This window comes from Esox lucius, chromosome 19 (assembly GCF_011004845.1).
Source record: "Esox lucius isolate fEsoLuc1 chromosome 19, fEsoLuc1.pri, whole genome shotgun sequence".
NCBI classification, from domain to species: Eukaryota; Metazoa; Chordata; class Actinopteri; order Esociformes; family Esocidae; genus Esox; species Esox lucius.
The window spans coordinates 20095301-20119727 of NC_047587.1; the positions used below are offsets into that span (position 1 = coordinate 20095301).

The following is a 24427-nucleotide window of genomic DNA, read 5'->3' on the forward strand; positions in this document are numbered from 1 at the left end:
AAGAAGGACTTTGATTACGCTCAGATTGGCCTCCGCCCCTGGCAGCTTCCAAGCGATTTTGGCCTAGTGGTGGAGACCTGCATCAGCAAGCCTTGATTTACACTACTGATTCCTTTTGGAGCAACGCACCGCAGTATTATTATCTGCTAAAATGAAATTATGACAGAAGAGTTGTGCACCAGGGCCTCTCACGTCTATTCTGGTTAGAGACAGTTTGAGCTGTTCTGTGAAGGGAGTAGTACACAGTGTTGTAGGAGATCTTCAGTTTCTTGGCAATTTCTCACATGGAATAGCCTTCATTTCTCAGTACAAGAGATAAACTTGGATTAGCAAACACAACATGACATTGGAACACATTGGTTGTTGATAATGGGCCTCTGTGCACCTATGTAGTTATTCCATAAAACAATCTGCCGTTTCCAGCTACAATGGTCATTTCCAACATTAACACTGTATACAATGTCTACACTTAATTTCAGGTCAATTTGATGGTGACAAAAAATGTAGCTTTTCTTTGTGACCCAAAATTTCCAACCAGTGTAAATGAGTGGGCTCTGGTAAAAAAACATTTCATTTTGTGGAGTCTGATGAATGTGCAAAAGCAATGAGACACAATACTATAAACCACAAAAACATTAAGTATTTCTTCTTGACACAACTGAATCACAAAGGATTTCGCAAACAATTACACATTTTAACTTAAAAGTGAAAAAAGACCAAAACAATTTTAGTACAATTGTCATGGTAATTCTTAATTCAGTACGGGGTAAAAGGGAGGGTAAGAAAGGAATAAAGAAATGGGGAAGTGCCAGAGGGAGAGAGATAGAACCAGACACAAAGCTGATAGACTAAAATGTGTGTTTTTATTTAAGCCTCTTATACTGTGTGGCAGTACCCTGCTCTGGTGAATGCCTTCCAGCTCTCTCCTCTTGCTGCCCTCTTTCACATCCACCCAGCTCATGTTCCAGCTCCCTCCTCCTGCTGCTCTGTTTCACATCCACCCAGCCCATGTTCCAGCTCCCTCCTCCTGCTGCCCTCTTTCACATCCACCCAGCCCATTCTAGCTCCCTCCTCCTGCTGCCCTCTTTCACATCCACACAGCCCATGTTCCAGCTCCCTCCTCCTGCTGCTCTGTTTCACATCCACCCAGCCCATGTTCTAGCTCCCTCCTCCTGCTGCCCTCTTTCACATCCACCCAGCCCATGTTCCAGCTCTCTCCTCCTGCAGCCCTGTTTCACATCCACCCAGCCCATGTTCCAGCTCCCTCCTGCTGCTCTGTTTCACATCCACCCAGCCCATGTTCCAGCTCCCTCCTCCTGCAGCCCTGTTTCACATCCATCCTAGCCACAGAAATTCAACACTACTGTTGTTTGCTCCTTGGGGTTTAAGGCCGGGTATCTCTGTAAAGCACTTTGTGACAACTGCTGTTGTAAAAATGGCTTTATAAATAAATTTGATTGATTGATTGATCCATCCAGCCCATGTTCCAGCTTCCTCCTCCTGCTGCCCTGTTTCACATCCACCCAGGCCCATGTTCCAGCTCCCTCCTCCTGCTACCTTGTTTCACATCCACCCAGGCCCATGTTCCAGCTCCCTCCTCCTGCTGCCTTGTTTCACATCCATCCAGGACCTGACACAACCAATCAATGTTTTTTTTAACACTGATTGGTTGTAAAGATAACAGCATTTTATTTTATTTTAATGAAAATAGAATAGAATAGTTAAAATTAAAAAGCTATTTTCACAGTTTTTGCTTTTTATCCATTTTGATATTGAGATGGGTATTAGCGAGAGTTGAATCTAATCAGTTACAATGTAGTGTTCCAAGGTTTCAAGGTATATTTGTCAAATACACTGAACAACACAGCATCGTCCTGTACAATGAAACTCTTATGAATTTCATCCTGTACAACCGACAACTACGTAGTGAAAGTTAAGAAGAAGAGTATATAAGCAAAAATATAGCTAGACAGAAAATGATAATAAAATAAAGCAACAATAAACACAACACTGTACACTAGCAGCAATTAAAAAAAGAGTACTGTAAACTAGCAGCAAGCTGGGTAGTATTTTGATAGAGCAGCAATCTGGGTAGTATTACTGAACATTTATGTATGGCAAGTATGGCAGTAATATGTATAACAGTGTGACCTAGCAGCAATTGGTAGAGTTGTTGTATTTTATAGATACAGTGAGGGCCTTTTTTTATTTATTTTTTTATCCCCTGCTGATTGTGTACGTTTGCCCACTGACAAATAAATGATCATTCTATAATTTTAATGATAAGTTAATTTGAACAGTGAGAGACAGAATAACAACAACAAAATCCAGAAAAACACATAAATTGATTTGCATTTTAATGAGTGAAATAAGTATTCCACTCCTCTGCAAACTTGACTTAGTATTTGGTCGTAAAATCCTCGTTGGCAATCACAGAGGTCAGACGTTTCTTATAGTTGGCCACCAGGTTTGCACACATCTGAGGAGGGATTTTGTCCCACTCCTCTTTGCAGATCTTCTCCAAGTCATTAAGGTTTTGTCACTGACGTTTGGCAATTCGAACCTTCAGCTCCCTCCACAGATTTTCTATGGGATTAAGGTCTGGAGACTGGCTAGGCCACTCCAGGACCTTTATTTGCTTCTTCTTGAGCCACTCCTTTGTTGCCTTGGCCGTGTGTTTTGGGTCATTGTCATGCTGGAATACCCATCCACGACCCATTTTAAATGCCCTGGCTGAGGGAAGGTTTTGATTTTACATGGCCCCGTCCATTGTCCCTTTGATGCGGTGAAGTTGTCCTGTCCCATTAGCAGAAAACCCCAAAAACGAAATGTTTCCACCTCCATGTTTGACGGTGGGGATGGTGTGCTTGGGGTCATAGGCAGCATTCCTCCTCCTCCAAACTGGGAGAGTTGATTTGATGTCAAAGAGCTCAATTTTGGTCTCATCAGACCACAACACTTCCACCCAGTTCTCCATTGAATCATTCAGATGTTCATCTGCAAACTTCAGACGGGCCTGTACATGTGCTATCTTGAGCAGGGGGACCTTGCAGGCGCTGCAGGATTTCAGTCCTTCACGGCGTAGTGTGTTACCAATTGTTTTCTTGGTGACTCTGGTCCCAGCTGCCTTGAGATCATTGACAAGATGCTCCTGTGTAGTTCTGGGCGGATTCCTCACTGTTCTCAAGATCATTGCAACTCCACGAGGTGAGATCTTGCATGGAGCCCCAGACTGTGGGAGATTGACAGTTCTTTTGTGTATCTTCCATTTGCGAACAATCGCACCAACTGTTGTCACTTTCTCACCAAGCTGCTTGGCGATGGTCTTGTAGCCCATTCCAGCTAAGATTAGGAGCATACTTTTAAAGGGAGTTACCTGTATAAAAGGCACCTGTCCACAGAAGCAATCAATCAGATTACAAACTCTCCCCCATGACCAAGAACAAAGAGCTGTCCAAGGATGTCAGGGACAAGATTGTAGACCTGGCTGTGGTCACGTTTTCATGGAAGGATTCCAAGTGATCATTCCCCTTAACATTAAACATTTTACTCAAAATGTGGTTACCATGTTTTCCAAACTGTTTACATCAATGTTTAAGAGATGTTTAATGGGAACGTTGCAAGAATATTCCTGTTCAGTTTTTTTGTCATTGCTAATTCATAAATATTGATATGTACATACATAATAGTAGCTCATAAGAATTGAATGTGATATGACATGTTAAACAGTAAACAGTTATAAAAATGTTTAAGTTACCTTTAATTTATTTATTAAGGAAGAAAACACATTGGAAATGATCTTTTGAAGGCTTCTTTCCTAGCTCATAGGCATTTTCTTGGTAAATCTATATAAATGTGGTAAATGTCCAGTCTTGTTATATGCCATTGTTTTTAATTAATAAGTTGTATGCTTGACATTTCTGCAAGAGTTCTTTGTGATGAGGATTTCAGAGGAAATGTGAGGGGACAAACCTAAATTGCCTCCAATATGGCAACAAATTGTAGATGCTCAGTCTGTCCTATGGATCAGTTCAGTTGCCTATATTACACACGCACTCACACAAACACACATTCACATAAACTTAAGCTCAGCACCTCCATCACTATCAAATGTGAATTTAGTATGGAAAGATAATATTGTCTATGCAATGAATGTTAGTGCACCAAATCATATGGAATCCAACTAACCAAACTGAATTTGGTTTTAAACTAAAAGCATTGTTTCTGAATCTTATCAGAGCCCATTTGTCTAGAGAACTTATGATATATAAGTTTCCTAAAAGGAATGCAAGCTAGTGTCTGAATGTTTGTGGTTTGCTGGGTATACTCTGCAAAGAAAGAAAAGGAAATAACAGAAACATTCTTAAAAGACCTCCCATTAATAGCAAAATAATTTAAACCAAGGTTCCACCACCTTGCTTGAAAATATGATTTCCTGTTTGGAAGAGGGGGGAAAAAATCCTGTGACCATGCTTTATTCATGAAAAAGCACTGCCCTCTCTCTCACTTGCTCTCCAAAGCTCTAACTTTCACACACACACACACGCTGGCAGGTATGCATGCAAGCACATCCACAAACACACAAACCTGCCAGATCCTATTTACTGAGGCCTCCACTGTCGTCTGACCTTGTCACTAAGTTATGGTTGTCATTTGTGCTTGTAGTGTTAATTCCTTTCTTTTTCCTCTCCTCCTGCCTCTCTCATTGGACTGCATGTTCTTGCCTGAACCTCAAGGTCATTCACAATGTTGTTTACATGAGTTGTGTAGCAGGTGAGAGGAAGAAAGGAGGGTCTGGGTTGAGAATTAAGATTGCCTTCGGGTAATGGAATTGCATTCTAGCTCTCAATTCTCACCGAGGATTCTGGACTACACCCATAAAATACAATTAACCAGTGTATGCTTCGAAATTCCTTTCTGTTTCACTCCTTACTTTTTCATTTTCTGAAAGAGATTTCTGGTAACTGAGATTACAGACCGTGTGGTTGTTTAGTAACTAAACCAGTGTCTGCACAATTATAGGGCTAAACAACTGGAACTTGACAACATTTACAATTTTATTTCTTCACCATATGTTTATAGAAAACATAAATATACTCCAACATTGACCACCTGATATCCCTCAAATACATTGCTTTCTTCTACTTTTTAAAACTGTTACGCAAAGTAGTCAATGTAGAGACAGTCAATGTAGTCAATGTAGACAGTCAATGTAGAGATATGTGCCTTCCAAAACACATCCATTGTCGTTCTTGTTCTATAACACCGCTCGCTCAAGCCTATGCCAGAATGCTTATGTGGTGGAAGGAATGCACTCTGGCCCTCAATTACGCTCACAGAAAACCAAGGCAACCAAGTTGCCTCAAGGAGTTGCTGGAATGTGATGAGGCGAGGCCACCATTTTCAAGTACTAACTAATATCCCGGTCAGTGACGGACATTTGCACTGACCTCTGAGTGACCCCTGGGCTAGTCTGCTAGTAAGATTTGAACCCTGGTCAAATTCACTGTTACAGTTGTTGGTTAGCTAGCTATTTAATTTTAACTGTATTAGCATTAACGTGGCATCAGTCAAAACACCTCAAAATAAGACAAGGTATCAGTAACAAGTTACAAAGAGCTGAAACAAGCAATCTATAATCACTTACATGGTAGCTTTTGCTTTCTGCTACAGCAGTCTGACTTTTTAGATTCATAATAACAACACACAGCCATCTGCCCCTAGATGCACAAGCATCATTTGCAATGTAGTGGTTGTAAGCCAACTTATCTATTAGACCTCTCCCTCATGACCCTCCCCCCACCCCCACCTTCTAACTCATTTCTCATTTAAGAATAAAAAATCCGTTCACATTAATGAAACTGAAATGAAATGAGTTACTACAATCATACATTGTATCCATCTAATATTAGCGAGACGAAGTATAGGCCTACTATCATGACCTGTAATATTAATTTACAAAATGTCATTTTTAGTTATATATATATATATTATTTTTTTACTGTATAGTGGATGTATAGTGGACAGAACTATAATTAACTTGCTCAATAACTTGCTTAACAGCCACACACACTTTCTTAGAACCACTGACAACGGCCTTAGCAAAGATAGGACCATATCATTGTGAATCTTAGAGAATTAGTCGAATTGCATCAAGTGATGTCTAACGGTCAGAGAATGCACATATTATATGCTTACATTAACAACAAATCAGAGCACACCATAAAAATCAACCTATTCAATCCCATCAACAATAGGAGAATAAGAATTCTGGCGTATACGGATGTTAAATTAAACCTCTCAACCTAGGCCTAATGCAGCTCCGCACCATTTCAGGCTGTTTGTCTCAACAGGGCGTGAGCCTTACACCCGCTCCCTCTGAGGTAATTGAGAGAATGCGCAAGCCAGGCAGGAAATCTAACGTGACAAAAATCTATGGCGTGTCCTCTGTGATGATTCCTCTTCTCACTACTTCGCACTAAAACAGAGTTACTTGTTTTGTGTGTAGATCAACATTCTTTTAATACAAACCCACACCACGCGAGACAAAAAGAAAACAGAAACCAACTCAGCATCAGCACCAGCTACGCATTGCGTGCAGTGCCAAACCTACGTAGACGACAGAGTACCATCATCAGCATCCAGTGTGTCATGTTATCCGTTTCAGTGATAAAACATGGTAATATTCACTGAACAGATAAACGTAGCCTTCCCACTAATGGTTGACCAGATTCTCTCGCATCCGCCTATATCCCCTCCTCCATCCATCCATCTAAGTTCTCGAGCACACTCCGCGCGGCCGCCCTTCGTTGCTCCGTTTGTGGTTTGTTGTCTTACCTGCAGCCTGGAGGAGAGAGGGAGTGGAAGGTGGAGAGAGAGAACATCTCAGCCCTGTCCGCCATCTTCCTCTATAAACGACTCGATGTGACTGCAGAGAATCACTGATGAAGCGCAGTCCATTCACAACCACAGAGCGCGACAGACGGACGCACTCACGACCAGTGCGGTTTCTCTGACTCTCCCTCTTATGGCCACGCTGTTCCAGATCACCCTGGCCTCGACCTAGCCAAATCAGATAAGCGTACTCAGCATCACCATCCAATCTGCCTAGAGCTGCTATCCACTACGGCCCGAAAATGGCAGAGAACAGAGGAAAGGTAGACTGCGGTAATAACACAGAAAAAATCCTATCTTGTACCTATGCGGCCAGCCCAGCCACACACCCGCAGTCCGTTGCCTGCCTCGACAAATGTCTGCCGCTGTGATGATGCCACGTGATACGAAGACGGCGGGGCTGTGTGGGAGGAGGGTGGGGGGGGGGGTCGTCAGTTACAACGGGGAGGTGCGCAATCTGTATAACGATAACGGAAAAGGGACAGGTCATGCAGAGCAGCGCGTTAAGGCATGAGGGTGGGCCGAACAGATGACTAGACCAATACTCTTTGGCAACGACAATAAGCCAAGGACCAGCCGCTATGATTTTCTCATGGAAGATAATGAAAACAATCCATTCAGCGTCAAACAGATAATAGCAACAAAACATTGCATTTCTTTTTTAATGTGATAGAATATATTTATTTCTCAACTGATGAGAATGGTGGGTTGTATAAAGTCCACTGTACATTTAGGTTTCTTTACATTTAAGTAATTTAGCAGACGGCCCATGTATACATTTCTCATTCTATATGGGGAATCATCTTTCTTTAATGCTGTTTAATCCTGTTCTTTTATGTCTATGCATTTAACCATTTCCCATAGCTGAAATCAGAATAGTTAATTTATGGACTGGGGTCAGTCTGCGCACTTAATCTCTCATGCAGTTAATCTCTCAGGTCCTGTCATGTATAGGTGACTGTGTCTGTCTAAAAGTGGGTCACTAGATTTGTCCATAAGGCAAGTCATGATTTGTTAAGGATAACTAACAAGGCAGGTTAGCAAAATTAAAATTAAAAAGCATTAAAGTATCCAGCTCATTCTTATGCCTGTTTTGTTGTTGAAAAACCTAGCATTCTCATTGGCTAAAAATTATATTACTCTGACATACAGTATACTAACTCTCCCAGTAGATGGCAATAGGGCAATAGATGTCAATATGGCACACCATCTGGATTCTGGGATATTTATAAGGACTTCCTCTAGATAATGTCTTTTAAAAGTTCAAAAGCATAAAACAACTCAATCCAAATTTGGATAGCAAAATAGCAGATTACAGATTATCTGTTTGATTTGGATCCACCTGCAAAGTATAACAAAAAGGATATTAAACATCTGCATGGTTTTGAATTCAGCACCCTGCTCTATCAGCAAAAACTCTTTCTTCATAACAAGGGCTTCTGCTGGGTGAAACTAGTCAGTTAATAATTTGTAACTGGTTAGTGAAATGACCAAATAACCCTGAGCTTCCTGGACATCCACCATATGCAACTATCCTAAAACCTTCATTCATTATTTGTCTGGTTCTGTTTAAAAAGTTTAAAACAGCACCCCTATTTTCTTTGCAGTGTCTAGAAGGTCTAAGCACTTCAGTGCCGCAGAGTTTCAAACATTTAACTGAGTATTTCTTTCCACTTACCAACACACCTTGCTCCACACCTTTAATGGGACTTTTACAGTTAATTTGGATTGGCTTGATTGGAATGGCAAGATGCTCCCACAACAGCTCAATAGGGTTGAGAGCCAGTGACTGTGCTGACCACTCCATAAAAGACAGAATACCAGCTGACTGTTCTTCCCTAAATTGTTCTTGCATAGTTTGGAGCTGTTCTTTGGGTCATTGTTCTGTTGTAGGAGGAAATTGGCTCCAGTCAAGTGCCGTCCACAAAATATGACATGGTGTAAAATGGAGTGATAGTGTTCCTTCTTCAATATCCCTTTTACCCTGCACAAATCTCCCTCTTTACCACCACCAAAGCACCACCAGACCATCACATTGCCTTCACCATGCTTGACAGATGGGGCCAAGTTCCCGTCCAGCATCTTTTCATTTGGTCTGCGTCTCATGAATGTTCTTCTTTGTGATCCAAACACCTCAAAATTAGATTTCTCTGTCCATAACACCTTTTTTCCAATCTTCTTCTGTCCAGTATCTGTGTTAATTTGCCTATCTTAATCTTTTCTTTGGTTACACTTTATTTTGAGAGTCCTATTTTCCATCTGTACATGTTCTATAAATAGTAATACAATCAACAAACTTTCAATTTATAATAAATATTTTTATTAGCCAGTTAAAGTCACATCTCACAGAGATGTCAGGATAGAAGGGAAAATTAAGGGAAAATTAAGGGATGTCAGAATAGAAGGGAAAATTAATAGAGCAATGTACAGAAAAGTCATTGAGGAAGAACTGCTACCTTCTGCAAGAAAACTGAAACTGGGAAGGAAGTTACCATTTCAGCATGACAAAGACCTGAAGCACACGGTCAAAGCTTCAGTGGTAGCAAAGGAATAAAACATAAATGTCCTTATATTGCCCAGTCAAATAAAATAAAAAAATGGGGATCGTGGTCCATTGACACTCTCCAAGGAACTGGAAAGCAAACTTACTGCTGTGAGACTAGCCCAATAATCTCACAGCGGTAATTATTACCAAAGTGCTTCCACCAAATATGAATTCTGCGGTTCAGTATTAATATTTGGTTTAATGCTATAACGCTATCATTGTCTATTGCTATAAAGCCATCTACTTCAGGTACTGCCTTTTTTGTCCCTTGAACTGCATTCACTTTGCAGCAGGCTAATTGTTGACGTATCATCAAGGCATAAGGGGCAAAGCACTTGACCTCATCTTCAGTAGCATAGCGCTCCACTCCATGTCTCTGATTATCGCTGTCTCCTTTTTTGTGTTCAAAAACTCTCTGCCATGTTTCACCACTGTTGTTCTAATTATTAATAAACACATGAATAACTGCAGAAACTTTATAATATAAAAGCAAAAGCACCTTATCTCTTAAAAGTGGAATTCTAGCAAGGTTTACCTTACAGTAAATTAATGACTAGAGGGGTGCATTCATTATTCAATTGTATTTAACAAATTGGCCTTTGCCAAACTGCCTGCCTGTTATTCTACCCTAATCCCTGTATACTATTTGTCTGTCCTTATAGCCATCTGTTTAACCCTACTGTACCCATTAACTTATCTCTAAATCAAAGTCAAAGTATTTTATTTATCAAATTAACCGAATAACATAGCGTCATTCTGAACAATGAATTTCTTGTGACATGGCACACAACAACTAGTTAATTCTTAGATTTCTCAATCACTGAAATTTAAATTGACTCAATTATAAATGAGTTCATGCTCATCTTTTTTCATTGACTGCAATGTAGCCATGTGACACTAATTTATTCCCATTGCATGCAAGGAATTTATATCAAGCATCAATTGGTTGGCATCTTTTAATCACATTTGTTACACTAATCCTTTTCCACACAGTAAATGTAATGAGAAATACATAAAGAAATTGCACAAAAAAAATCACCAAATTTGAACAAAACTCTAACAATGTGACTATAATTTATTTACACAAATTCAGTGTATTTAGAAAAACATCCCTCTATGGATTGGTTTTGTCCGCCCATTGGAAATGAAGCATGATATCAACACCACATGTCCCTTAGCCAGTTGAGTCTGCCGCTCTGTCACACTCAGAACTTTAACCTCTGTTTCTTCACCAGGTCCTCTGTGGGCCTGGCAAACATCTTCACATGGTCTTTTGTGAGCCTGGCAGACATCTTCACCTGGTCCTCTGTGAGCCTGGCAGACATCTTCACCTGGTCCTCTGTGAGCCTGGCAGACATCTTCACATGGTCCTCTGTGGGCCTGTCAGACATCTCCACACGGTCCTCTATGAGCCTGGCAGACATCTTCACATGGTCCTCTGTGAGCCTGGCAGACATCTTCACATGGTCCTCTGTGAGCCTGGCAGACATCTTCACACGGTCCTCTGTGAGCCTGGCAGACATCTTCACATGGTCCTCTGTGAGCCTGGTAGACATCTTCACATGGTCCTCTGTGAGCCTGGCAGACATCTTCACATGGTCCTCTGTGAGCCTGGCAGACATCTTCACATGGTCCTCTGTGAGCCTGGCAGACATCTTCACATGGTCCTCTGTGGGCCTGGCAGACATCTCCACACGGTCCTCTGTGAGCCTGGCAGACATCTTCACATGGTCTTTTGTGAGCCTGGCAGACATCTTCACACAGTCCTCTGTGAGCCTGGCAGACATCTCCACACGGTCCTCTGTGAGCCTGGCAGACATCTTCACCTGGTCCTCTGTGAGCCTGGCAGACATCTTCACCTGGTCCTCTGTGAGCCTGGCAGACATCTTCACCTATTCCTCTGTGAGCCTGGCAGACATCTTCACACGGTCCCTTGTGAGCCTGGCAGACATCTTCACATGGTCCTCTGTGAGCCTGGCAGACATCTTCACCTGGTCCTCTGTGAGCCTGGCAGACATCTTCACACGGTCCTCTGTGAGCCTGGCAGACATCTTCACATGGTCTTTTGTGAGCCTGGCAGACATCTTCACCTGGTCCTCTGTGAGCCTGGCAGACATCTCCACACGGTCCTCTGTGAGCCTGGCAGACATCTTCACATGGTCCTCTGTGAGCCTGGCAGACATCTTCACATGGTCCTCTGTGAGCTTGGCAGACATCTTCACACAAGTCTTCTGTGAGCCTGTCGATCCACCACCACAAGCTCAACCTCAACAAGACATTAAATTCACAATTTTTCCCCCTTTCATTAATGAATGCATGGCATCAACAGCAGGAATGAAGACACAGATGAGGATGAACCATCAACAATGTTTATTTTAATGGTCATGCAAATGGCAGGGTTTGAATTCACATAACTTTCTCTGAGATAATGATGGGACCGAGCTGAACGTCTCCTTCCCATGTATCTGAGGAGAGAGCACAGACAAGGACAGGAGAGTCATTATCTATATTTATTATCTACCTTCAGCTGCTGGACAACACAGTCAGCTACCTATGAATAAAGAACATTAACATCCACTGACTGCTAAGCTGCTCTCAAATGTTAAAAACTTTCCAAAATATATTTCAGGAGACCAGCAAACCCTGGCATTAACCTTTGAGAAATGCAAATGTATTCTCCTCAAATAGTTTTGACATTAACACATTACTGCCAGTGGTTGTCACATTCTTGTTATCAAGCAAATTAGGGCTTTGGTTCCTCATACATACATGCCGGTGTTTTGGGCCTGGTGACGTCACGGGCATTCCTGGTGCCACAGGTGGAGTCACAGCAGTTACACATTCCATCATTCCCGCCAGCCTCTCTCCACCTAGAAAACAATCAAACAGGTGTTACAGTATTGACAGAGCATAACGTCATATGTCGCATGATGTGCAGTCATGCCATTTTAAACATTTAAAGAAAAATGATTAAATTAAGGTAACATTTATTTGACCCGGGTGTTAAACAAACGCACTTACGTGTTAACAAATGAGCAGGCTTTGTAATTAGAGTCAATGGGCATGGAAACTCTGGCTGCCTTCAAGTGACAGGTAATGTAGATCTGTTGGGATTCACCGAGAACACTGTTAATGTTACAGTCACCACTTAGACAAACTAACTAGCAAAAGAGTATAAAATATCTACAATAAAATCTAACATGCTTCTGTAGTACTCTTTCTGCCCACCTCCATGACTCCCCCATGAACGATAAATAAAGTAGAATGAAATTGAATGGATTTACTCACCATGTCATGTTGCTTAGGAGGAGATGTGTGAGCTGTGATATCAACAGGAGTTCTGCCATCCGGGTTTTGTTCACGGGGAAGATGTTGGTTACCCAGGGTGCTGTCATGAGGATGTTTGGTCCCCCTGGCCCTGGGAGATATGTACGGGGTTTTTTTGTGGGTTGTCATTGGGTTACTGGGTTTGTGGTAGATTTGAGATGGGCTACCCGTTTTTTGACTGCCGAATCTGAAAGCCTCCAGCTGGAAATGGAGTTTGTGGTCTTCTGAACGAGCCATAAACATGGAGTGGGAACCTGTGATCTTGGCATCAATCAGACACCTGTGGGGGACAGGAAGAGCAGGGACAGGGTAGCAGTGGACAAGACAAGCTTTAAGAGGGCTCACATTTATTAACATGATTGTGAACTCATTGATTGTTTGATGGACAACTCAAAAACAGGGTAGATCCTCATTGTAAAGCCTACGTGCTAGATGTTCCAGTCAAGGATTTGCATAAAGCTAAAAATACATTCACTATACAGTAGAAAAAGGAGTGGGTTTTGGTTTTGATATATGGTGAATTATTAAAGATAAGGTCACTACACTGTTGGAAAATGGAAAATGAGGAAAACCAATAAAACAAAAAAAGAAATGTGGCACATCTGTTGTGAGGAATGCAGTGTCAACTATGTTTCTGGAATATAGAATTTCTACATCAACTTTGGTGTTGTGGATGGTTGCAAAATGTTGTTTAAAGTTGCATTGTTTTCACCTAATGCAGATTATAAACTCTGTAATTAATTCATATATATTTTATATTTATCATGGATATACATTTACATATGAAAATGCTTGTTTCCTCTAACATTAAAGTGTCTCTTCAACTGCCTACTTATTCTCAGAAGCCTAAAAGGAAACATCTTCCCTCAGTATTCTCTGCAACATTTCAGCCTGAAATCCTTAAGAGCCAAAAACCATTTAGTCACCTTTAGAATCATCTCTAATTTTTGTTCGGTTGGTTTGACCACTGCCTATTGATCAGCTACGAAAATGTAAAAACATATCTGATTCAGCTACTGGTCACTCTGACTGACTGCACCCATCCAATTATTTCTTTAACATGTTACTACGAAAAGATCTCCCAAATATATATCCTTAATGCTAAATTGCACAACAACAAAGACTACTTTATTATCATTTTAGGCTAGTGTTTAACAACTTAAACCTTTCTTTCTCCATTCCTGGATATCAGAGGTGTCTGCTTCTCCTCTTGTGTTATCCAGTTTTCACTGTTGGCTCCTTGATATGTCACTAGATGGAAATGTAGTCGTTGCAGCTATGACGTCAAAATATTAATTTGCCCTGCTGTGCCATATCTGTTCTCAAACAGAGCTTTTTTACACTTTCTCCCACCAAGAAACCCTGCCCTTGTGGTTTATTGCTTTTGTGTTCAACATTGCTCTGACCTTTTTGCAAAAGAGGCTTCTCCCACTCTCAGAATTGGGTGTGAAAATCTGATAAACGCTATACATCTTTATCAGATGTTATGCATTTTACCTCAATTTCCTCAAAATGCTCATTAATGCAAATCTATTTAAAAATATATATTTTTACATTAGTCTCCAAATATAAAGGCCTGAGTTGAACAATAGAAATATATTATTCTAACACTATTCTGAACTTCTAAGCCGTTTTGTCAATGAGAAGGCCGATTGGGGTTAACTGGGTGTTTGAGAATTCTGAAAGCCTGTAAAGTGAATAAATTAAATTATCAAATAGTTTTTATAGGAATCGGATGTTAATGAACAAATCAATGTGTATTATATTTTACCTTTAGTCTTCAAATGTAAAGGCCTGAATTGCACATAACACTTAAAATACCTCCAATATTATTATAAATTTTTTTATAGAATGTAATCTGAACTTTTAAGCTGTTTTGGTAATGAGAAGGCCAAGAGGGTTTAATTAAGGGGTGGTTTGAAAATTCTAAATTGACATAAAGTGAAATAATTCAATTATTAAATCATTTTTAGAGAGATGTGAAAAGGTTGTCAGACACTGTTTTTACATTATAAAAAATTAAAAGGAATAAAATAAACCAAAGTAGACCAAAGTAGTCTTCAGAGAGATTTCAATTGATGTAAGAAAAAAATCCTAATTATGTAGCAACATTGTTTACAGATATTTACTGAACATTTCCCCTTACCCGTGGTTGTCAATGAAGGCATAGTTTGGACTGGCATTTGGATTGGGTTCCAGAGTGGCCACACAGCTGTCCACAAAGACACGCAGGGGGACGTGGAAGTACTGCATGACAGACGCCTCAATATTCAAAATATCACCCAATGAGAATTCGTTGCTGTCCCTCTCATACTGCCAGTCGGCTGCCAAGAGAAGTTGTAACATTATATTTGCGATGCGTACCAACATTAGTGTCATAAAAATGTAAAGGCTGCTTTTAAACTAAAAATGACAGTGCATATAAAATATCTTAACACCCTTACTGAATATTTAGTTTTTGATTGTGTAAAGACTGAAAACAAGCCAAATATTTTTTACACGTTTAAAGAAATAATAGAAACCAACAATATTTAAATGAACATTAAGTGGATGATTTCTCTGGGAAAGAAAAACACCATTATAATGGGGGTTGTAACTGTGTTTAGAAAACCAATCACATTTCAAATCATGTAATAAGACAAATCGCCATCACCTTGAAGTTATTTTGGTGGAATACTGTAGAGATAGGAATGGTCCACAAAATATTCTTATTTTTATTAGAATATTTTATTTTATTGTGGGACACAGTAAAAGTAAAGAAAAACAGAATGCAATGATGTGCACATTTTGAACCCTATTTTCAATAGAAAATAGTAACAAGACAATATATTCAAATGTTGAAACTGAAAAGGTTTTTGTTTCTTGGAAAATACACAAATGTTCTTCTTGGTGAAGTAAACACCTCAGACTTAAGTCCACAACACTTTTTTCTTAAACTTTTATTTTTATTGGCCAGTCTGAGACATGGCTTTTTCTTTGCAACTCTGCCTAGAAGGCCAATTATCAAAATTGCTGATGCTCCAGATTTTTTCAGTTCTGGACCATAATTGCAAAAGTGTTTTCTAATGATCACATAGACTTTTAAAATGATAAACTTGGATTAGCAAACCCAACATGCCATTGGAACACAGGACTGATATTTGCTTACAATGGGCTTCTGTACACCCGTTTAGATATTCCACATAAAATCTGCCATTTCCAGCTCCAACACTCATTTATGAAATTAACAGTGTCTACAATGTATTTCTGATCTGATCAATTTGATGTTATTTTCATGGATAAAATATTAGATTTTCTTTCAAAAACAAGGACATTTCTAAGTGACCCGAAACCTTTGAATGGTAGTGTACTTACTTTTGAAAAATGAGCCATTCGTTTATCTAGTTAAAATGGTCTGACATGATTTGTACGGTAGCTGCATTTTCTCAAGCATTTTTTTCTTAGTGGAGTGAACCCTGTCTACAGTTTATCCTTACCTACCAGTCATAAGCCTCAGGGAGAAGTACAGGAACTCCTCTGCATACTTAGCAGATGAAAATGGGGTCCAGGTTGGGATCAGGGCCATGCTGCTCACATTGTGTTTCCTGAAAGAGAGATGGATTGTTTTATAGACTGTAAATAAAACATTGTGTTTGAAATCTGTTGTCTTTAACTGAGTAATCATACATGTGGAAAACAATGAAATCTGGATATACAGTATAACTATTTTTACAGATGGGTGAAAAACCTGAATAAATTAGTGGAGGAACATAACAAATGAAGATGCTTCCACAAGGTGTACTGCATGACAAAATTAAGCCATTAAACCTGGAATAGTCTAGAAGGAGTTCCCACGTATGCCCTTGCTTTTCCTTAACACTTTTGTCAAACTCATCCCAAGCCATCTAAATTGGGTTGAGGTTGGGTGATTGTGAAAATCATCTGATGCTTCATCATCATTCTCCTTCTTGGTCAAATTGCCCTAACACAGCCTGAAGGTGTGTTTTGAGTCATTGTCTTGGTGATAAACAAATGATAGTCCCAATAAGCGCAAACCAGATGGGATGACATATTGCTTCAGAATGCTGTGATGGACATGCTGGTTGAATGAATTCTAAACAGACAGTGTCACCACCAAAGCACTCCCACACCATCACACCTCCTCCTCCATGCTTTACAGTGGGAACCACACATGCAGAGATCATCCATTCATCTACTCTATGTCTTACAAAGACACGGTAGTTGGAACCAAAAATCTCAAATTTGGAATTGGAATCGACAGATTTCCTCTGGTCTAATGTCAGTTTCTTGTGTCTCTTGGCCCATGCAAGAAATGTCTCCATATTGCTGTCTTTCAGTAGTACTTTCTTTGCAGCTATTTAACCAAGAAGGCCGGATTCACATAGTTTTCTCTGAACAGTTCATGTTGACATGTGTCTGTTACTTGAATTTTGTGAAGCGTTTATTTGGGCTGCAATCTGAGGTGCAGTTAATTGTTGATTTCTGAGACTGGCAATTTAAATTAACTCATCCTCTACAGTATAGGTACCTCAGAGTCTTCCTTTCCTGTGACAGTCCACATTAGTGCCCGTTTCATCATAGCTTTTGATAGCATTTGAGACCGCGCATGATAAGACTTTAAAAAGTCCTGAAATTTTCCAGATTGACTGACATACAGTGGATATAAAAAGTCTACACACCCCTGTTAAAATGCTAGGTTTTTGTGATGTAAAAGAATGAGACAAAGATATATCATGTCAGAACTTTTTCCACTTTTAATGTGACCTATAATGGGAACATTTCAATTGAAAAACAAACTGAAATCTTGGAGGGGAAAAATGAGAATAAAAGGATTTTCCAGACATTTTCTTAGTTGCATCTCAGAGCAAAAGCCACGGTCCACAGAGAGCTTCCAATGCATCAGATGGATCTCATTGTTGAAAGATATCAGTCAGGAGAAGGGTACAAAATAATTTCTAAAGCATTAGATATACCATGGAACACAGCAAAGACAGTCATCATCAAGTGGAGAAAATGTGGCACAACAGAAACATTACCACGAACTGGGTGTCACTCCAAAATGTATGAAAACTGGTCAGGGAAGCTTCCAAGAAGCCTTAAAGGAACTGCAGGAATTTCTGTCAAGTATTGGCTGTGTGCTACATGTAACAACAATCTCCTGTATTCTTCATATGAATGGGCTATGGGGTTATGTTGGGCTATATGAATGGGCTATGGGAAAATATGTTATGTTCTGATAAAACAAAGGTTGAACTTTTTGGCCAAAATTCCAAAATCACCCAAAGACCTCCATACCCACAGTGAAGCATGGTGGTGGGAGCATCATGCTTTGGGGCTGTTTTTATTCAGCTGGAACCAGAGCCTTAGTCAGGGTGGAGGGAATTAGGAACAGTTCCAAATACCAGGCAATTTTGCCTGAAGATGAAGAGGAAGTTCACCTTTCAGCATGACAATGACCCAAAGCACACATCCAAATCCACAAAAGCATGACTTCACCAGTAGAAGATTAACATTTTGGAATAGCCAAAGCCCAGACCTCAATCCAATTTAACATATGTGGGGTGATCTGAAGAGGGCTTTGCACAGGAGATTTGGAGCCCTTTTGCAAAGAAGAGTGGGCACATATTGCCACGTCAAGATGTGCCATGCTAATAGACTCCTACCCAAAAAGACTGAGTGCTGTAATAAAATCAAAAGGTGCTTCAACAAAGTATTAGTTTAAGGGTGTTCACACTTATGCAACCAGGTTATTGTGAGTTTTTATATAGCGGTTCCTGTCTTAATATGGACTACTACAGCAAAGACATCAGGGCCGTGCACAGACCATTCAAGGAGCATGGTCTAAAATTACATAAAAGGGCTCCTCTGATATACGCAGGCAGCAGAACAGACGTTTGGCGCATTACGCAATCCGATGGCACAATGCATGTCCCCCCTGGGGTCTGCGCATGAGCCTGATAGACATACTGATGGTCTTTTGAAAACCCACCTTACCTTGTCACCCTTTGTATACTCATCCTAACACATTAAGAACAAAATAAATCCCACAAATTAACTTTTAACAAGGCACACCTGTTAATTGAAATGCATTCTAGGAGATTACCTCATGAAGCTGGTTGAGCTGGTTGAAAGTGGGGCTACTTTGAAGAATCAAGGCAAGGTATGGCTACTTGGAAAAATCTACAATATAAATTGTATTTTAATCTGTTTAACTCTTTTTTGTTACTACATGATTCCATTTGTGTTATTTTATTTTTTTCATATTCCATCCATCATCCATCATCCATCATCTTCCGCTTATCCGGGGCCGGGTCGCGGGGGCAGCAGTCTAAGCAGGGATGCCCAGACTTCCCTCTCCCCAGACATTTCCTCCAGCTCTTCCGGGGGGACACCGAGGCGTTCCCAGGCCAGCCGGGAGACATAGTCCCTCCAGCGTGTCCTAGGTCTTCACCGGGGTCTCCTCCCGGTGGTACGGACCCGGAACACCTTCCCGGGAAGGCGTTCCGGAGGCATCCGAAACAGATGCCCAAGCCACCTCAGCTGACCCTTCTCGATGTGGAGGAGCAACGGCTCTACTCTAAGCTCCTCCCGGGTGACCAAGCTTCTCACCCTATCTCTAAGGGATCGCCCAGCCACCCTACGGAGAAAGCTCATTTCGGCCGCCTGTATCCGGGATCTTGTCCTTTCAGTCATGACCCAAAGTTCATGACCATAGGTGAGAGTAGAGACGTAGATTGACCGGTAAATCGAGAGCTTCGCCTCGGGGCTCAGCTCTTTCTTCACCACGACAGACCGATACATCGACCGCATTACTGCAGAAGCTGCACCGATCCGTCTGTCAATCTCCCGTTCCATCCTTCCCTCACTCGTGATCAAGACCCCTAGATACTTAAACTCCTCCACTTGAGGCAGGCACTCTCCACCAATCTGAAGTGGGCAAGCCACCCTTTTCCGACTGAGGACCATGGCCTCGGATTTGGAGGTACTGATTTTCATCCCCACCGCTTCACACTCGGCTGCAAACCATCCCAGTGCATGCTGAAGGTCCTGGTTTGAAGGGGCCAACACGACAACATCATCCGCAAAGAGCAGAGATGAAATTGTGTGGTCCCCAAACCTGACACCCTCCGGCCCCTGGCTGCGCCTAGAAATTCTGTCCATAAAAATTACGAACAGAACAGGCGACAAAGGGCAGCCCTGCCGGAGTCCAACATGCACTGGGAACATGTCTGACTTACTGCCGGCAATGCAGACCAAGCTCCTGCTTCGGTCGTACAGGGACCTGACAGCCCTTAGCAAAGGACCCAGGAACCCATATTCCCAAAGCACTCTCCACAGGATGCCGCGAGGGACACAGTCGAATGCCTTCTCCAAATCCACAAAACACGGTGTGCTATTAACAATGGTCACTCTCTTCTTTAGCCCGGATAACGTGGCATCCATGATTCGTTTGATTTGATCCATTGATTTGTCAGACCACAGGACAATTTTCCACTTTGCGTCATAAGCTTGGGCCCAGAGAAAGTGGCTGTGTTTCTGGATCTTGTTTTTGTATGGTTTATGTATGGCCTCTTCTTTGCCCAAATTGTGTTCACAGACAATGGTTTTCAGAATTGTTCCTGAGCCCATGCAGTGATGTCTACAACAGAATCGTGTCTGTTTATAATGCAGTGCCGTCTGAGGGCCTGAAAATCACAGCCATCCAATATTGGTTTTCGGCCATGTCCCACACGTACATGAGATTTCTCCGGATTCTCTTAATCTTAAAATGATATTATGTATCATAATGAGATCCCCAAACTCTTTGCAATTTTACATTGAAAAACGTTATTCTTAAATTGTTGCACTATTTACCTGCGCAGTCTTTCTCAGACAGCTGAACCCCAACCCATCTTTACTTGTGAAAGACTCATCCTCCCAGGGATGCTCTTTTAATACCAAATCATGTTACTGACCAGTTGTCAATCAACCTAATCACTTGTAAGATGTTTCACCATGTTTATTTTTGGAATTACACAACTTTTCCAGTCTTTTGTTGGCTCTGTCCCAGCTTTTTTGAAAATGGTTACTGGTATCAAATTCAAAGTGGGCATATACTTTTCAAGAGACAACAATTCTCAGTTTCAATATTTGATATGTTGTCTTGGTACTCTATTCTATTGAACATAGGGTTTAAATGATTTGCATATCATTGCATCCTATTTTTACATTTTACACAGCTTTCCAACATTTTTGGAAATGGAGTTGTACGATGTGGAAAATAGTAAAAATAAAGAAATACCCTTGAATTAGTAGGTGTGTTTTTGACTGGGACTGCATATATACCAAAGTCAGGATCACTTTACTTTTTGGACACAGCCATGCTTCTCCTACCTTGGATAGTGGCACTCAACAGTTATGGAAACGTCATTTGTCCTGATGATGGTGGTGGATGTCAGAGGGTTGGGTTTGTAATTTAGCATAAAGCTGTAGATGAGCGAGGCATCAGTCATCTGAGAAACAGCAAAAAGTGAATGCATAATCACATGAAAATCAGGTACAGAAAGGTAATGAAATATCTTCACTTGGATTGTTATGCCATAGGACCCATTTCTAGTTATTCTTTCCTTTAGCTTAATAAAATAGTCATTTTGCTTAATACAAATATTTCAAAAGTCTTTTTTCATCATTATAATACATACTGTTAGAAAGCTGCCACAGGCCTGAAGTTCAGCTTGAAAGATGATCACATTATTGGCATTGTCAAATCCAGTGTGAGCACAGTCTCCCAAAACGAGGTCATCAATGTGGATAAGCTCTCCAATCCCCAGCAGGTCTTGCTTTGCTTCGACATGGATCATGTTCTCATTGCAAAAAATGACCACTGAATTGGCAGCCACAGGGCTTCTTCTCTCTGATCTCCCATAAACCTTGGCCTCTGGCACTGGATTAGCAGGATAAGTCCAATCCAGTGGTGTCTCAAATTGTTGCTTACTCTGGATGAGTTCTTTTGGTTGGATCTTCACTGGGTTCCTATTCTTGGGTGGGTACAACGGTCTAATCGGTGGATATTTACTTTGAGCATCAGACAGACAGCCATGCATGGCCACTGCCACAAGACAAACTACACTCCACTTCATTGCCACAGTTTAAAAACAGGTGACCTGCAATGTGGCCTGGATGCTGTGAGAAGGATGAAGGTATTTCACCCACTTTTATAATGGAGGAAGCATTATTTACTTATTGGAAATCCGCCCCCTGCTCATTGGATTGTTTCCCCTTTAGCTCTGAAGATTCAGGTTTTAGCCAATCAAATGTGTTGTCACGGATCCTATAATAGAAGACTATTCAAAGTAAATAAAAGTTTGTTGTTAATATTACTGTTATTTCATCAGAAATAAACTTGTTGGATTCCTTAATATGTATGTTGGCTATGGTTTTTGTATTAATGCCACAAAAGGATCATTTGTATATTTGTTAATTACAATTGTAACCATATATCAGATGAGACATTATTTTCTGCTGTGTGGATGTATTGCATTCAAACAACATATAAATATGATATATGACATATGTATACTGTGCTAAGGGAAATACTTTCCAATTTTGCCTTAAAACTTTCTTATTTTGCCTTCAAATGTAAATAAATTATTTTATTTATTTAATCTATTTTATTTCTAATGAATTCAAATAAAACACAAGTTATTTTGTTTTCACATGGGGGTAGATAAAGTGAGCAAAAGGTAGGCTGTCTGGGTGAATGACCTCACACTGTGTATACTTGCAAAACTGACATGCAGTGCATCGGTCAGAAAGACCTGTCAAATCAGCGGTCAAACATACACAAGATCACACATGAATACAAGACTGACCTGCTATATAATTTACTAACCAGTTTGGTGACCAAAAAGGTTACCAATTCTCAAGAGCCACTGGCATAGTTTCAGGTAGAAATGTGAGTTCACAGCAATCACAAAAATGCACAAATGTGGGTCTGATTCTGAACAACACAGCTAGTTCAGAGGGCACAATTTAACATACAACGCCCAAATAGTTATTTCAGTTTGGCAACTTTTTATGATGATTTGGACTATGTAGGCTACAATAAGATCTGTGATATTTTGGTATGATAACCATGTGGGCCAGTGGGCCACACGGGGCAGATTTCAAAATGTGGCCGCCCCAACGGATCGTCACCCACTCTCTCCGCCACGGGCCCATTGATCTATTCCTCTCTTGACTGGGTCTCACTGCCACTCCGCCCTTTCCCCATCACCCACGCTGACAGCGAGAGGAAAATTAATGCGAGCAATTACAGAGAAACAAGTACAAAGAAACAAGTACAGAGAAACAAGTACAGAGAAACAAGTACAGAGAAACAAGTACAGAGAAAGAATTGATAAACACAAACATGGAAACGTGGGTATGAGAATCCACGGGACAAAAAGGTCCCCAGAGTCGACTGCAGCCACATCTATAAAATGAACCCCACTACAGAGACGAGGGTGTCGCACCACCTGGCCCGGCTGGGTCTAACACTAGTGGTACTAGCAGTGCCTGCAGAGCAGAGTCAGGAACGTGCGCCTACTACTAGCACAAGCAAAATAGCAGAAGTGTTAGGCAATGATGGGGATTGTGAAGAAAGAGTAAATAAGAAAACATCAGTAATGGGCAATAGATATAAGGTAGGTCGCTAATGAACTAGAGTAAAATAGTTGCCATGGTGCCAGCCTGCAAGTTAATTCAATTAGCTTGCAATGCAGCTAGTCATAGTTCTTTCAAGGCCAATTCCTAAACTTGAAAATCAAATAACATTTTTACATTACATTCAACGGGTTAATGTATCTTTTATGCTCTGCTACTTATATTAGTCAGTCCTTGACACAGCACTGTTATCTTTTATTAATGATTGATTAATTAGTTAATGTTCAGGTTATTTGTAGGCCCATGTAAGCTGCAGAGGAGGAGAGAAAACTTACCTGCTGAGAAAACTGCTCCTCAAATAAGTTACCAAGGACATATTGTATTTAAATTTGTTCTGCTTTATTGTTCTGCTACTTTACTGTGTGGCTTAGCAGTTAGCACTGTCATCTGCTGTAACAGATTTTCAAATCCTATCAGAACAGCCAGACAGTGTTTCTATGTCTCATTTAGTATACCAGCAATTATACCATATGATTATATAATTTTTAGGTTTGATGGAAACTAGGTAGCGTTGTGGGGCTGTTTGTAGTGGACACGTGCATTGGCCGGTGGAGGAGGAGGGCTGGTTTTGGTCAAAGTCCAGGGCCTTTTTAGGTCCCAGTCCATCCCTTGTCATAACAGTGCTTACATTCAGGAACGTTCTCAAGCAAACGTTCAAATTGATTAATCAGACACTTTTATGTGTAAATTATTACAGTTATGGTTTACATAAAGATTGGTGTGTATGCATGCCTGTTAAATGAGCCCCCTGGGCTCACAATGATGCAGTTAACCATTACCGTAGGCAGTGGCTTTAGCACTGCACCTGCACATCATCAAAACTATATTTAATGACACTCATTATTTAGTGTTCTCTGGTGAAGCTATCAGCAAACAACGGTGCAGATTATTGGGGAAGGTGTTGTCCACGGGTGCTTTTGCAACCAGCAAATACACAGTTTATATGCTTCTGCTGCTCAGTATTATACTAATCCTGGC

The 24427-nt window shown here is 40.8% G+C and overlaps 2 protein-coding genes across 6 annotated transcripts in view; both read right to left on the bottom strand.

The window, feature by feature from the left end:
- mapk8ip2 (mitogen-activated protein kinase 8 interacting protein 2) overlaps positions 1-7258 on the bottom strand; it is a 37040-nt gene extending 29782 nt beyond the window's left edge. For 4 of the 5 annotated variants that reach the window (XM_010890396.3, XM_020040298.2, XM_020040299.2 and 1 more), the window contains exon 1: positions 6838-7252. In XM_010890396.3, the coding sequence (XP_010888698.2) occupies positions 6838-6902 (65 nt within the window). In that variant the 5' untranslated portion in view covers positions 6903-7252. Of the gene's footprint in view, positions 1-6837 lie in introns of all 5 variants that reach the window. The other variant, XM_020040295.2, reaches the window with a different exon arrangement.
- A 4532-nt stretch (positions 7259-11790) lies between these two features.
- LOC105022192 (zona pellucida sperm-binding protein 3) lies at positions 11791-21946 on the bottom strand. The gene is made up of 8 exons (XM_010890398.5): positions 21448-21946; positions 21140-21258; positions 16247-16350; positions 14913-15090; positions 12728-13046; positions 12461-12543; positions 12209-12309; positions 11791-11904 (listed from the first exon to the last, which is right to left on the bottom strand). The coding sequence occupies exons 1-8, from the start codon at positions 21883-21885 to the stop codon at positions 11846-11848; spliced, it is 1401 nt and encodes a 466-aa protein (XP_010888700.4). The 5' UTR covers positions 21886-21946; the 3' UTR covers positions 11791-11845.
- Between the last annotated feature and the right edge of the window lie 2481 nt (positions 21947-24427).